This window comes from Mixophyes fleayi, chromosome 8 (genome assembly GCF_038048845.1).
Source record: "Mixophyes fleayi isolate aMixFle1 chromosome 8, aMixFle1.hap1, whole genome shotgun sequence".
Lineage (NCBI taxonomy): Eukaryota > Metazoa > Chordata > Amphibia > Anura > Limnodynastidae > Mixophyes > Mixophyes fleayi.
Genome location: NC_134409.1, coordinates 137,464,139 through 137,479,365, shown reverse-complemented (window position 1 = coordinate 137,479,365; position 15,227 = coordinate 137,464,139). Strand labels below are relative to the sequence as shown.

The following is a 15,227-nucleotide window of genomic DNA, read 5'->3' as shown; positions in this document are numbered from 1 at the left end:
ATCGCTTGTCAATCACCACTGGCCAAATCAAGGGTAAAAAAATACTTGACTTTTGGAGGTTGTGCTTGTGACGTCTCGATCCTCACCAATGGGTAACTATTATGGTGAGTACAGGGATTTAGTTTGAGGTAGTCTAAAAACAAAACAAAACTTGTATGTACAAAACAAGTGTCATCTTTATTTTGAATACACACTATCCAAGTGCCCCACAGTTATGGTTTCATGAGCAATCCTTCTGGTCCACATCTACTGTAGCTTTTTTTTTTTTTACTTCTTGATATAGTGCAGGTGGGATGCTTTCAATGGGAATCTGGTGGTTGGTAAAATGTGTGCACCCCTATTTTTCCTTGTGTTGTGAGAAGATAACCGAAACTGCACAGTCTCTACTCTGCTCCTGTTCTTGCTGTGCTACTGTAACCTGAGGAGGGAGAGTATGTTCTTTTCCCAGCACCCTGTCTCCTACGGTGTACCCCATCATCTGTGCCTCACAACAACCTCAGAGTAATGGATTTATTGGTAGGTACAAAAATCCTCTTTTCATAGGTTAACGGGGCTATTTAGAGTCCTCATGTCCTGGTGCTAGAAGCTGAATCTTGTAGGAGCAATTAAAAGAGCCCATAGTTTAGTGCGGAGGTGTCCAACATCAGTCCTCAAGGGCCACCAACAGGTCATATTCTCATAATTTCTGATCCAACCAAATAGATTAACTTACCTGTGTATGATAAAAGAAATCCTGAAAACATGACCTGTTGGTAGCCCTTGAGGGCTGAATTTGGACACCTCTGATTTAGTGCCTCAATATTGGGCTCCACAGACAATACAGGGGATACTCTGTTGAGGGCCACAGTCTCAGGTTTCCACAGTTTGGATGTTGGGGGCCACTGCTCAGTTTAGGGCCACAGTCTCAGGATTCTACAGGTTGGATGTTGGGGTCCACTGATCTGCTGAGGGCCACAGTCTCAGAATTCTACAGGTTGGATGTTGGGGGCCACTGCTCTGTTTAGGGCCACAGTCTCAGGATTCCACAGGATGGATGTTGGGGGTCACTGATCTGCTGAGGGCCACAGTCTCAGAATTCTACAGGTTGGATGTTGGGGGCCACTGCTCTGTTTAGGGCCACAGTCTCAGGATTTCACAGGATGGATTTTGGGGGCCACAGTCTTAGGATTCCAAAGGCTGGGTGTTGGGGGCCACTGCTCTGCTGAGGGCACCAGTCTCAGGATTCTACAGGCTGGGTGTTGGGGGCCACTGCTCTGCTAAGGGCCACAGTCTGGGAGTTGCACAGGGGTCAGTCACGTGGTGTGAGGGATGTAAACAAGGTTTGGGGGCGGGGCCTATAGTCTTAAGCCTGATGCGGGGAGATTCCAGGAAGCGTTTCTATGGACACGTGACGCCGCTCTCTGAGTCTGGGTGACGTGCTGTCTAGTGATTGGTCAGAGGTGAACCCGTGCTCTCTTGTTTGTCCAATCAGCTGGGGGTGCAGTGACAGGCGTGGGACGTCGGCCTATCAGGCGGCGGGGCGTGGTGAGACCCGGATGTGTCGGCGGCAGGGATGCGGTGGTGGTCGGCGGTGCTCGGGCTGCTGCTCCTCCGGTTCGGGCTGAACGCGCTCAGGAACCTGATCTCCACCGGGGCGGTGCGGGCAGCGGCCCCGGGGGTGTCCGCGGTGTGCCGCGCCACCTATGGCCGCTTCCATCTGGGGGACGAGTACGGCCGCAGATACAGCTCGTTCCCGGTCGGGCTGCGCCGGGAGATGCGGGAGATGGCCCGAAGCATGTTCTCCTTCGGCTATGATAACTACATGCACTATGCCTTCCCGGAGGACGAGCTGAACCCCATCCTGTGCCGGGGCCGGGGGCCGGACACCGGGGACCCGTGAGTGCTGCTGCGTGTGTGGTGCCCTGACCTGTGCCCTGTGGCCCCCTCCCCGGGTGCCCTGACCTGTCCTCTGTGCCCCTCCCTGTGTGTTATACACTGTGCTGCCCCCCACCCCGTGTGCCCTGACCTGTGCCCTGTACCCCCCTCTGTGTGCCCTGACCTGCGCTGCCCACCCCCTCTGTGCCCTGACCTGTCCTCTGTGCCCCCCCTCCATGTGTGCCCTGACCTGTGCCCCCCCCCTCCCTGTGTGTCATGCCCTGCGCTGCCCCTCCCTGTGTCATGCCCTGCACTGCCTCCCCCCCCCTCTGTGTCATGCCCTGCGCTGCCCCCCAGTACCACCTTCTATACCCAGTACCACCCTGTCCTACATCCCTGCCCTGTAACCCTGTAGCACGTCTCCTATATCCAGTATTATTATCATTTATTTGTTAGGCGCAACAAGGTTTCCGCAGTGCCGTACATGGTACAAACAGTAGACCATACAGGGTGAAAGTACCACCCTTTCCTGCACCACTGTCATATACCCCTGTACTGCACCTGCTCTGTCTTGGTCCCCTGTGCCCTATACCACCCATTACCACTATGTTCTACACTGCACTTAGTATATACCTTCCTATACCCCTATGTTCTATACTGTCCATTACCCCCATCCCTCACCCCTGGGTTCACCCTACTTGTGTAATATTTTTCTATAGCGTTGTGTTATGGGAGATAAATTCACAATTGCAGCTGGGTAGATGTTTAAACAATTGCATTACAGAATCATACAACATTTTTGAGGTAATCTGCAGGACAGACTGTTGCAGTCTCTTTTGTCTTAGAGGAAAAACAGCTTGTTTTTCATGTGGTTTTACATAGAAACAACCTAGATCTCTCCATAGGAGTGTTGAGTGTTATGTGTTTCTTGAAGCAAATAGAAACTGAATCTAGTCTGCATGGAGGAAGCAAAATCATCCTTTTTTTTTTTTTTTTTTTTAAATAGCTTTGCTTGACTTCTCCAATATTCCCCATGTAATATATAATTTGATCAAGTTCACCTTAGAAGAAGTTATCTTTCAATCTTACTGCATTAAGAACTAATCTGAACTTGGAGACGCACTTAATTTTTTCTTTTGGTGGCTTATCTCCTTAGCGGGGCCCTTGGGGACTGCTCTGCACAGCTTGTCACAACCCCGGCCAAAATCCCGCTCTCCGCCACCACTTAGTGTTGGCTAACAGAAGTCATTGGCTGGTTGTGTATTATATGTCGCAGCCCTTGGGGCACTAGCTAGATGGAGAGAAAATATTTTCCTAGGCGATAGTGCTGCTCTATCTTGTTTGTCCATTAGCAATTTAAAAAGCAATGTAAGTGTATCACGCAGAGTAGCGGTAGCAGATGTGGTTCACGATAATAATTATCTGTAAAATGTGCGGCAGAGTCTCCTGTGTAGTCTGAACGAGGCCAGCTCTGGTCAGTCCGCCTCTGGGTTGCGTTAATCCCTCTTGACTGTGTTGTTTCAGTTCAAATCTTAACATCAATGATGTCCTTGGGAACTATTCTCTTACCCTGATTGATGCACTGGACACATTAGCGGTGAGTTACTGGCTGATCTTCCTTACTGTAATTACAGGTAGTTACTCTACACGCGATGACATCACAGTAGCCTAACGCCACGCATCACTGACGACTGCGCTGTGCTAGGCTGCTCCACCGTTCCACAAAACTAGACTGTGTGTGTCCTTGGAAGTTGTGCTCAAGCCAAGCAACACCTGAAATGTGGGAAGCATGTCTACACGCGTGTGCTAGTGCAGTGTTAGCGTGCTGTTTGATGAGCTGGCCTTACAGGAAGATTAGCAGGTGTACCCAACGTTAGACAGGATTCAGGTGCTGTGGTCTCTGGGGGCCAAAACCACACACATGAAACTGAAACTTTGAAATGTGTTTTCCCCCTATTATTAGACGGAAAATAGTCGTTTCAGGTTTGTTTTAAAAGTATTTACCCACAAATTAATTGCAGCCCTCCCAGAAGTATCGATTGCAAGGATTTGGTCCTGAAAAATCGTTACATGCACATTTCTGGAAGAGTTATGTAGAACAAGAAGAGAGCCTTGAATTATAGTCACATGAATGAGCAATCTCTGGTGGGAGAAGAAGTAAACTTGCTTTACTAGTCAGTAGATTAGCTATTCTTATGTTCAGTCCTTGACTTTTGGCTTGTTGAGCAGTGTATATATAACTACGTGTCAACATCCAGCTGTTCAGCAGACTCTAGTTCACATTAAACTTAGAAACTATAATTAGCTTGTTTTGCATTGGTTCATTTCATTCAGCGATAGGCAACATTGTGGTTCCACAGATGTTTGTAGAGTCACGAGCAAGGTATGCTGGGAATTGTAGTTCTACAACAGTTGGAGAACCATGGGTTGCCTAACCCCTTTTTCTCCCTATGTTAAGAAAGTCATGTTAAACTTTTCCCCACTAAGGACACTTTTTAAGATGTAGAAAACATTGGCTTTTCTAGATACTCTTGAATTCTCGTTATCTATTTTTGTATTGCCATCTGACAAGAGGTATATATCGTGGATTTTTGAAGGAGATGTGCCCCTTCCGTCCTTCTAGCCCCAGTTGTGTCTTTTTGAATGAACCTTTTGATCTCATTAAAAGATCTTTACGTGGTATATTACCAGCCTAGAAAGTCTGTCCTGTAGGTTCCATTCATTATATGTACTACAAGAATTAGAATCTAGAGCGGGGGGATATGTACCTGTCGCCAAGAAACTTGGCAGAGGCTCACTGTGAAATGTTTTCTCTCTTCCCCTGTGCAGGTTATGGGTAATGCCACAGAATTTCAGAAAGCTGTTCGTCTAGTGATCGATACCGTGTCTTTTGATAAAGATTCCACCATACAAGTGTTTGAGGCAAACATTCGGTAATTGACCTAAACTCTGGGATGTCTTGACGTTTGCGTCTACGGAACGTATGTATATGTACGTATGTATATGTGCGTATGTATGTCCCATGTGATTTAACCTGTCTCCTCTGTCATCTGCTCAGGATTCTGGGTAGCCTGCTTTCGGCACATATCATCCTGACGGACACCAAGCAGCCGTTTGGTAACATGACAATTAACGGTTATGATAACGAGCTTCTGCACATGGCACACGACCTGGCTGTCAGACTTCTTCCCGCCTTTGAGAACACCAGAACAGGGATGCCGTACCCCAGGGTACGTGGCACAAAATAATAGTAACCACATCTGGATTATTGTGAGATCCTGATTTCGGCACCGTCCAGGGGTCATGTCATATAAAATTGTTTATTCTCGGACGATAACTATTGTCCAGCTTTTAGCTCGTTGTTACCACATAAAAGTGCACGCAGTACAGGCTAAAGATTACCTTTGTGGTTTTGGGTGTCTAAAACAAACACCTTCATCCATGACCTGTTGTCTCTGCCAACATTAACAAAACATTTATGGGGTCATTAGACAGCAAATTCAGACGTGCTTTACATTGGCGAAACAACGTGGCTGATGGTCTTATTCTGGGCTGGCGGGTATTGGATTTTCATATTGATGTCACTTGCAGGATTTACTTTGAATGGGGTAGTATCAATACTTGCCCATCCGTGATGAAGACAGTAATCTCTTTCTCTCTCATGTTTGCAGGTGAACCTTAAGAAAGGCGTTCCACCGGACAGTCTGAACGAGACATGCACTGCCGGCGCTGGTTCCTTGCTGGTAGAGTTTGGCATCCTCAGCCGGCTCCTCGGAGACTCCACGTTTGAATGGATGGCCCGTCGCGCCGTACAAGCCCTGTGGAGTCTGCGGAACAATATCACCGGGCTCCTAGGTAAGGATGATTTTGGGGCGATGATTTGGGGACCACTGGTTGGGGCGTTGTCCGTGGATTCTCACGGTGCCTCTTCCTGCTCTCTGTGCAGGTAATGTGGTGGATATACAGACTGGACAGTGGGTTGGGAAGCAGAGTGGTCTCGGAGCTGGTCTGGACTCTTTCTACGAATACCTCCTGAAGTCCTACATCTTGTTTGGAGAAGAGGAAGATTTGCACATGTTCAATGAGGCTTATAAAAGTATTCAGAACCACCTACGGAGAGGGTAAGTTGTTTAATATGTTTAAGAGAGGGTGGAAACCTGGTGACGGGATAATTATAAAGTTTCAATGTCAGAGTTTTACACCACAACAATGTACAGGGGATGTCCACACAAAACAATTTGTCTTCTTCAGTACCACGGAGAGCTCCGGCTTACCTGTGGGGTTAGGACAAAAGAACGCTCAGTCAATTGAAAGTTCCGATAAGAATTACTAGTTTTCTGCAGTAGTTTGTTTTGCAGACACCTCTTTAAGGGGATCTACAAAACAAAGCAGAAGGGAAAGGCGCCTATGGTGTAGTATTTTAGGGAATAGAGTCCCAAAAACCAAAGTGTGTGCATATGCGTACCAAATGTTAACTTGAAAGCAGCTCATCAGTAAACGAAGCCTGGGTACTTCACTGTAGTCATATAGATACTCTCCAGTCTTATATACTCATATGAAGAGAAAACCAAAGTGCAATAGCATCAAATAAGTGGAGCCAATATATATCCAGCCACCTTAGATTGTACGTACCAGAAATATATAATAGAGCGTTTATCTGTAAGATTGCTTTAAGTAGCTGGAATTCTCCCTTATTCAGTTCACTCCTCCCTGCAGCTCTCCAGCACTCTGCCTGTTTTGTAGATTTTCTTATCGGCTTTACCATCTGAATTTTAAAGGGAGGCTGCCATCTTGTATGATGGAGGTGTCCGGATGTTGGACTATTAACCTATACAATCTTGAATTGAGCGCCACGATTGTTATTGACTTTTGACCTCTTTAAAGGTGTTCATCTAAATAAAGCTAAATAAATATTCTTTATTGTATTGGTGACTGAGTTCTAAGAGGAGTGCTCTCCTTGGCGTCTGTGCGTTATGCAGGTGTATGCACTAATCTTTAGTCTGTGGATGTGATGCTCCCCAATGCTGTGTTATAACCAGACGTCGTATTGACGTATTCTGTTTTTTTTCAGCTGTTGGGACTTTGTTTTTCTGTGATATGGATTCTAATCTAGGGAAAAACTGTATTAGTTTGCAGTTCTGGTTAACGAGCTGTGTTGCTCATCGGTGGCTCAGAGGATAATTGCACACCTGAGAATTTAGAACCTAGCACAGAATGTATCTGACATCTGGCTGTTAATTAATATATTTGGTCTATACTGGCTACAATAGTTTCTATATACCCTAGGTATTGTCTTTTATGATCTTTCATGCATAATATGTACACAATCACCTCCGTGCTTTGTGTATGGTGGCTGTGTAAAACTAAATTAGATATTGTGTGTACTCGCAAATCAGAATCCCACATGTATGACCATCCAAAATCTGGTGGCTGTCAGCAGTGTGTAAATCATTCCCATCACCGTCTATTTATATAGCGCCACTAATTACACAGCGCTGTACAGAGAATATTTGTCACATCGGTCCCATTGGAGTTTATACCCTGAGGAGTGTTTTTGTCAGCAGCCAATTAACTTAGAAGTATGTGTTATGGGGGGTGGAAGGAAACCAGAGCACCTGGAGGAAACTTACACACACCCCTCATGCCCCCAGCACTGTGAGGAAGAAATGGTAACCACTGAGCCACCATGCTGCCTACAATTGCAGACATACCACAATATTCTCTGTTACGCTCTTAGTTATTGTAGTATAGAGCTTTGGTTACTTTAGTCAGTCTCTTATTGATATAAGACAGGCCTGTTGGCCTCACGTACGGTCTCATTACAGCTTCTGTCTTCAGTTCTGGGTTTTTCGTCTGCAAGATGCAGATCTTTCTGGGCTAATAACTAGAGATGCTCAGGCTCTGTTCCCCGAACTTAGCAGATCCAAGTACCGAGCCGAGCTGGCTCTGTACTTTCGCGCTTTTTCAGATTTGAAAACGAGGCAAAATGTCATCGGATCTCGGATCTCGCGATGTTTGGATTCCTTTTTAAGATCCAACATAACGGTGGTTGGGAGGCAGGGCGGACCCCCATTTTTCTTTTCTGCCACTGCTGTGTGCCAATGTGTCCTAGATGTGCTAGGAACTGCCGTGTGTTTGTGTCATTGCTCTGTCGCTTACCATCCAGCCAGGTCGCTGCAGTATTTGTCCGAAAGTGTATGAAAATAATATTGTGACCTGTGAGGTGGTCAAAATTGACTGCAAATGACTTGAAATTAGTGTTATTGAGGTTAATAATAATGTAGGAACCAAAAAAGAGCAAAATTATGTGATTTTAGCATATTTTAGGATTTTTTTTCTAAAAAATCCAAAACCAAAACACACGAGGTGGTTTTGCCAAAACCAAAACATGAAGCAAATCCAGATCCAAAACCAGTTCACGGGGGTCAGTGAACATCTCTACTAACAACTGTTTGAACTGCGATTCTACAGCAACTGAGAATGCAGATGTGTTGTTTCAACCCAATTGTGGATGTGCTAACAGACTAGTCACCCCATGTGGAATGGGGTACCAGGCACCCTGCTCAGGAAGGAGTATGTATGTATGTATGTATGTGTGTATATATATATATATATATATATATATATATATATATATATATATATATATATATATATATATATATATATATATATATATATATATATATATATATATATATATTTCCGCTCTGACAAATTGGCAGATACCACATTTTAAAATTTTGGCAGCCCTGAGCACACAAGGGCGGGTTAGCCGGTGTGCATTCTGTGAAGCGTGCACAAGCTTTATCCTCCTTTTTTAACTAGTGTTTAACAATTCTAAAATGTATGCAATTGAGGGGACACTGTACCAACTAGTATTGCAGAAACATGATGGGTTATCCTTGTGTCTACACTAGTATCGCTGGCACCTGACGTACCAAATAGAAGTCCTGTGCAATTACTTTTATTAAAATGTTAAATATCTTCTGTTGCTTTGTATGTAGGGTTGGGATAGATCTGTTTATCTGTACACACCGTTACAATTAGGACCATACCCAGGTCCCAGCAGTCAGTGTTACTTACCGGCGTGTTAGCAGCATCTCCTGACCGTACCGGTGTAAGGACTGTTCCTGCATCTCTGCTGATACTTCCTGATGTGTTAATGATCCTATGGAATTGTTTTTATTACTTACATGGTGTTATTAAAGTATACTGGGGGGAGTCTTGTAGTGAAAGCCATGCGGAGAGGGAGGTGGTCTTGTGGTTACACCTTCTGTGTTTTTGGGAGCACTCTTGTACTGATTGAAAATGGTAATAATAAGAGGAAATCTCCACAAAGTTCACCTAATTTCTCAGCCATGTATCCCTGTCTTGCTGACGGTTAAATGAGACAGGTGAGCCAAGGGACAGGGCATATAGATCCCTTCTCCCAAAAATAAATAGTGTTCCCCCCCCCCCCCCCCCCCCTCCAGAGCAGGACTGTGGGTGGATATGTGCTAAGGGCATGGTTAGGCCCAGCAATGTACACGCTTGTGTTTCCACATGGGGACTTTCACAATGTTGAGATCTATGGCAAAACTGCAGAGAGGTTCCTCTTTTCCTGTAGTCAATTCTGTTTCTCTACTACTTTTTTATCTACGTTAATGTTTTATATTAGACACTTAAAATGGGTACAGTGCCCCCCCAATTAAAGGTTGTGCATCCCTGTTTTAAAGTAATTACTCATAACATACATTTTAATAGATATTAAATGGGTCTTTTTTAAAGCATAAAAGTCTACAAAATACATTCAGTAGATTATTAGACATTATGGTTTTCACCTTCCCACCCCCCCCTCCCGGCAACCTATTTCTGTGACGTTGTGGCCTATAACTCCTATGTACCAGAGTGGACAATGTGAATGATGACTTTGTTATTTTTGCTCTAGACGGGAAGCCTGCAACGAGGGCGAGGGAGACCCACCGCTATATGTCAACGTCAACATGTTTAATGGACAGATCATGAACACGTGGATAGATTCCCTCCAGGCTTTCTTCCCAGGCCTCCAGGTACGATACCTCCCCATCCATCCCGTCCCCTGGTGATCGTACACCTCTGTTAGAACTAGTCAGCAGTATGCCCTTTCCTTCATGCAGGTCTTAAAAGGAGACATAGAGGATGCCATTTGTCTGCATGCCTTTTACTATGCAATCTGGAAGAGGTACGGGGCACTGCCCGAGAGGTACAACTGGCAGCTGCAGGCGCCCGATGTCTCGTTCTACCCTCTCAGACCAGAACTGGTGGAGTCCACCTACCTCTTATATCAGGTGAGTCTCTCCCACTTCTTACTGTGCTGGAAACTTTGTTAATTTAAGTCCTAGTGAAATCTAAAGGGCACACGGTCCACAGATTTATTTGTTTTTGATTAATTAGGGGATTGGTGTGTGCTGCCTGGCGCGGGGGGCGGTGTGTTCTGCGGGGGGCGGTGTGTGCTGCCTGGCGCGGGGGGCGGTGTGTGCTGCCTGGCGCGGGGGGCGGTGTGTGCTGCCTGGCGCGGGGGGCGGTGTGTGCTGCCTGCCGCGGGGGGGCGGTGTGTGCTGCCTGGTGCGGGGGGGGCGGTGTGTGCTGCCTGGTGCGGGGGGGCGGTGTGTGCTGCCTGGTGCGGGGGGGCGGTGTGTGCTGCCTGGCGCGGGGGGGCGGTGTGTGCTGCCTGGCGCGGGGGGGCGGTGTGTGCTGCGGGGGGCGGTGTGTGCTGCCTGGCGCGGGGGGGGCGGTGTGTGCTGCGGGGGGCGGTGTGTGCTGCGGGGGGCGGTGTGTGCTGCCTGGCGCGGGGGGCGGTGTGTGCTGCCTGGCGCGGGGGGGCGGTGTGTGCTGCCTGGCGCGGGGGGGCGGTGTGTGCTGCCTGGCGCGGGGGGGCGGTGTGTGCTGCCTGGCGCGGGGGGGCGGTGTGTGCTGCCTGGCGCGGGGGGGGCGGTGTGTGCTGCCTGGCGCGGGGGGGCGGTGTGTGCTGCCTGGCGCGGGGGGGCGGTGTGTGCTGCCTGGCGCGGGGGGCGGTGTGTGTCCTGTAGCACATGAGCTGATGGGGTGAAGAGTTTTGCACCGTCTAGTTTGCCTTCTGTGAGAAAACGAAACTTTTTATTCTATTGGTCGTATTGCAACAACAAATTCAAACACAAATTGCGCATGTAGTAAAGAGCGTTTTAATGGCCTCTCACATATTTCAAAATGTGAATGAGGCTAAGCGTAGAAGTAGTTTAGGAGATAATTTGATAATTAATGAAGGATGGGAGTGGGAGGGGGTCTTAAAGTGAAAGTCGGCTTTGACGTGATGTGAAATGATGTGCCGAGGTGTCTGGGTGATACCGTTGTGTTTTAGGTGTTTGCCACATACTTGGTGATACTACGGAGGGGAGAACTTGTTGGGTCTTTGATGTCTGTTCTTTGTTCTTCTGGAGCAGTTTTATGCTCTAGATTGAAGCTGGGTTCCTGAATGTGGGAGATGTTTTGCATCCCAATAGTGATGGAAAGGTGGTGATCAGGTTCTTTTTGTAAGTCCTTGCTTTAGGTGTTTTATTGTTGTTGTTTTGTCTTATTGCAGGGGTTTTAGTAGAGAAGTCTAATGAACGTGTCTGCAGACCTTTGTGTAAGAGGTTAATTGGTGAGAACCTATCTGAGGGGTGTTTAGGAAGTTACCGCACCCCTGACCAGTTACGCTGCAGCGCTCTTCTGGTTTTTGCTTCACCTCTTGTAAAGGTTTACAGTGAAACCAGTCAGAGGTACAAAGTACCAGGACTCAATATTTGCTTTGATAGCTCCTTGCTCAGCTTGCAGAGGGATCTAAGCTAGACTCAGAGAGGATTTATTACTAATAATACAACTAACTGATGGGGGAAGTTCGCTGCTTTCGTTGAACAGTTGTTGGATTATCATATTGTGTTTTATTTCATTGTTTCTCAGTATTGAAGGAGTTTTAGTATAATATAACTTGTTACCCTTCAACACTTGTTGTCGATGCTACATCCCTGTATCTGACACTCCATTAAACTTTGGTTTCTGCTCTCCACAGGCCACTAAGAACCCTTTCTACCTACATGTCGGGATGGATATTCTGCGGAGCCTGGAAAAACATGCCAAGGCCAGGTGGGTGTAGGTGGTGACAGCGTCTGTCCCCTGTGATTGTCCTTTCGTCTCTGGCCCCCCCCCCCTGTGGCTGGTCCCTCTGCCGTCTCTCTGTCTGTCCCCCCCCCCCCCCCCCCCTGTGGCTGGTCCCTCTGCCGCCTCTCTGTCCCGTCCCCGTCCCCCCTGTGGCTGGTCCCTCTGCCGCCTCTCTGTCCCGTCCCCCCCTCCCCCCTGTGGCTGGTCCCTCTGCCGCCTCTCTGTCTGCCCCCCCCCCCCCCCCCCGTGGCTGGTCCCTCTGCCGCCTTTCTGTCTCTGTCCCTCCCCTGTGGCTTGTCCCTCAGCCGCCTCTCTGTCCCCCCCCTGTGGCTTGTCCCTCAGCCGCCTCCCTCTCTGTCTGTCCCCCCCCCCCCCCCCTTCCCTGTGGCTGGTCCCTCAGCCGCACCTCTCTGATTTGTGTTACTTACAGGTGTGGTTACGCAACACTTCACCATGTCATCGACAAGTCCCAGGAGGATCGCATGGAGAGCTTCTTCTTGAGCGAGACTTGCAAATATCTGTTCTTGGTGAGTGAGACATTACTTGCTGTCCCTTTTTCTCCTCGGTAATGGCGCCGTGCCCCCATTGTGGCCAGTGAGACCTAGACGTCCACCTCTGATACACGTATTCTGTCCCCATCCAATGGTCACTTCACTCTCTGTTCCTGTTTTATCTGAATTCTTCTTTTCCCGTTTCCGCAGCTTTTTGATGAAGAGAACCCCGTGCACGTGACGGGCAACAAGTATCTCTTCACCACTGAGGGTCACTTGATCCCACTTGACCCTCGATTCAGGAACAAAGCCTGGAAAGACATCTTCCACCCCGACAGCAAAGCACAAAGTAACGCGGAGAAACTGTCCCAGAGCAAGTCCCGCGCCGCCAACCTAAGTAGCAACGTAAGTGGTGGGCGCGGGGATGGTACCTGCAGACACGTCACTGCGCTACGATGGGGACGGGGGACCGTGCTCTTACAGTCCCATCGGTATATTCTGTCCACAGATAATACATCCTAATTGTCTATTTTCCCGAGACGAGTAGAAAATATATATATATTTTTTTTTTTTTGAGAGAGATTATTCATGAAGATAAAATATATGTTCTCATTTATGAATCATTCACCAACAATACATAAAATAATCTATAATATACTATAACCCTTTGCATGGCGCTGCGGACCTCATGTAGCGACCTGTAAATAAAGGTTGATATTGATATTATTAATTAATATTATAAACATAAAATATCCAATCATATAGATAAATTATAATAATCTGTATGTATTAGTTGTCTAGAATATCTGACTCTAATGATAGTATTAGCAGTGAATGTCACATGCACGTGTCCTACGTCCTACATCGCACCAACGTCACCTCCCTGAAGGAGATGGATGTAACAATTCTGGACTTTCAGTTAATGGTTTTAGTAGAGCAGGACTGGGAATGTCTTTTTGCTTCTTTAACCTCTTGCAGAGTCAGGTACCCTCTCTAACAGTGTATCTAACCAGTCAAACGTGCAGGGTACGTCTTTTGTCAAAATATTTTTATGGGTCGGTTACAAAACCTAAAACGGGAAGTCCTGTCTCTTTAATGGGCGACGGCGTACGCAGTGTGCTCTGTTGTGTGTGTTCAATGCTTCTGTCTTGTTGCAGTGTTACAGAGTCCCGGAGGAGCGCAGGTATTCCCTGCCGCTGAAGAGCGTCTACATGCGTCAGATTGATCAAATGGTTGGGCTTCTATAGCATCCGTGGTCAGCGACCCTAACGGAGTTCCTGAGGGGCCCTGGTGTCCAGATGATCTATCTGGGGGTTTCCGAACTTTACCGAAGCTGCACCCCTTATTGGCATTGTGGTGTTGTGCCAACCGGCCTCTGTCGGCGCTCCGCCGTGTGTCCGGCACATCGCTTCTGGGACTATATTATTCAAAGCCTCAGGAACTGCACAAGAACTTGATTACACCTTTCTGTGTCTTCCAAAGCTGCTGCATTCTTTAAAACTTTCTTTTCCCCTGAATTATGTTCCACTGATACCGCCTGGCCTTTAACTAATAATGATGCTCAAGCGCCTTTTACCTTCCTACCATGGAGCAGAGCGTCCTGTCGCTGCCACGTCCTTTCTACGCCCTCTTGTGGATCCCAGTGCGGGATTTTATTTTGCCTGGTGCCCAGTTACAAGTTGCCAAACGAATCAATGAAGTCAATGTGTCTGTATTCTGATGTGACGCAGGGATCGTGGTCACCGCCCACATCTCTTCCTGGTCAGTGCCTACAATGACGTTTCTGCCATGTTTTTTTGGAAAGGTCCCTCTCCATTTTGTGGCCTCTGGTTTTCTACATTTATCTTCCTATTGGATTCCAAATCAGGGCTGACTTTTTTTTTTTTTTTTTTTTTAAGTTTTTTTAAAGAACGTGGAATTAACTTATTACTGTGTTATTTTTTTTTTTTTTATTTAAAGAAAGAACTGGAGAACTGATGTCACCTGCTGGGCAGTGACCGGAGTCTTCTGGACCATACCATCTGTGTGATAGACAGGGGGAGGATGAATGTTCCAAGCCACTCATGTGCCTAAGCAGTGACTCAATCTCGCTGCTCTGTCAGGTGTTCTTAACATTAAGTATTCAGGGATTACATGTTCTATTTTTTTGTAAACCATTTTTTTTAATGTAAAAACAGAGTCTTATATTAAAACTGTATATGCCTTTTCCTAATGTGTGATTATGGTTTAGTGAAAGGGGATAATTGGTCAATGTACACATAGGCTACATGAAACCAGTGACATCACTGAGAGTGCAGCCTATCCAGTCACTAGGAACCAGTGACATCACTGAGAATGCAGCCTATCCAGTCACTAGGAACCAGTGACATCACAGAGAATGCAGCTTATCCATTCACTAGGAACCAGTGACATCACTGAGAGTGCAGCCTATCCAGTCACTAGGAACCAGTGACATCACTGAGAATGCAGCTTATCCATTCACTAGGAACCAGTGACATCACTGAGAGTGCAGCCTATCCAGTCACTAGGAGCCAGTGACATCACTGAAAGTGCAGCCTATCCAGTCACTAGAAACCGGTGACATCACTGAGCGTGCAGCCTATCCAGTCACTAGGAACCGGTGACATCCCTGAGAGTGCAGCCTATCCAGTCACTAGGAACCAGTGACATCACTGAGAATGCAGCCTATCCAGTCACTAGGAACCAGTGACATCACTGAGCGTGCAGCCTATCCAGTCACTAGGA

The 15,227-nt window shown here is 47.1% G+C and overlaps 1 protein-coding gene across 1 annotated transcript; it reads left to right on the top strand.

Moving 5' to 3' along the window:
• Nucleotides 1-1,506: 1,506 nt before the first annotated feature.
• EDEM1 (ER degradation enhancing alpha-mannosidase like protein 1) lies at nucleotides 1,507-14,689 on the top strand. The gene is made up of 12 exons (XM_075183746.1): nucleotides 1,507-1,875; nucleotides 3,379-3,451; nucleotides 4,684-4,787; nucleotides 4,913-5,084; nucleotides 5,526-5,709; nucleotides 5,801-5,975; nucleotides 9,785-9,905; nucleotides 9,993-10,163; nucleotides 11,903-11,976; nucleotides 12,422-12,518; nucleotides 12,693-12,887; nucleotides 13,640-14,689. Exons 1-12 carry the CDS (start codon nucleotides 1,553-1,555, stop codon nucleotides 13,727-13,729), a joined length of 1,779 nt encoding a protein of 592 aa, XP_075039847.1. The 5' UTR covers nucleotides 1,507-1,552; the 3' UTR covers nucleotides 13,730-14,689.
• The last annotated feature ends 538 nt before the right edge of the window (nucleotides 14,690-15,227 follow it).

Excerpts from the sequence above, each read along its gene's own strand:
- EDEM1 (XM_075183746.1), top strand. The coding sequence starts at position 1,553 with ATGCGGTGGTGGTCGGCGGTGCTCGGGCTGCTGCTCCTCCGGTTCGGG. Across the intron at positions 4,788-4,912 it reads GTGTTTGAGGCAAACATTCG|GATTCTGGGTAGCCTGCTTT; the intron begins GTAATTGACCTA and ends TCATCTGCTCAG. Across the intron at positions 11,977-12,421 it reads GAAAAACATGCCAAGGCCAG|GTGTGGTTACGCAACACTTC; the intron begins GTGGGTGTAGGT and ends TGTTACTTACAG.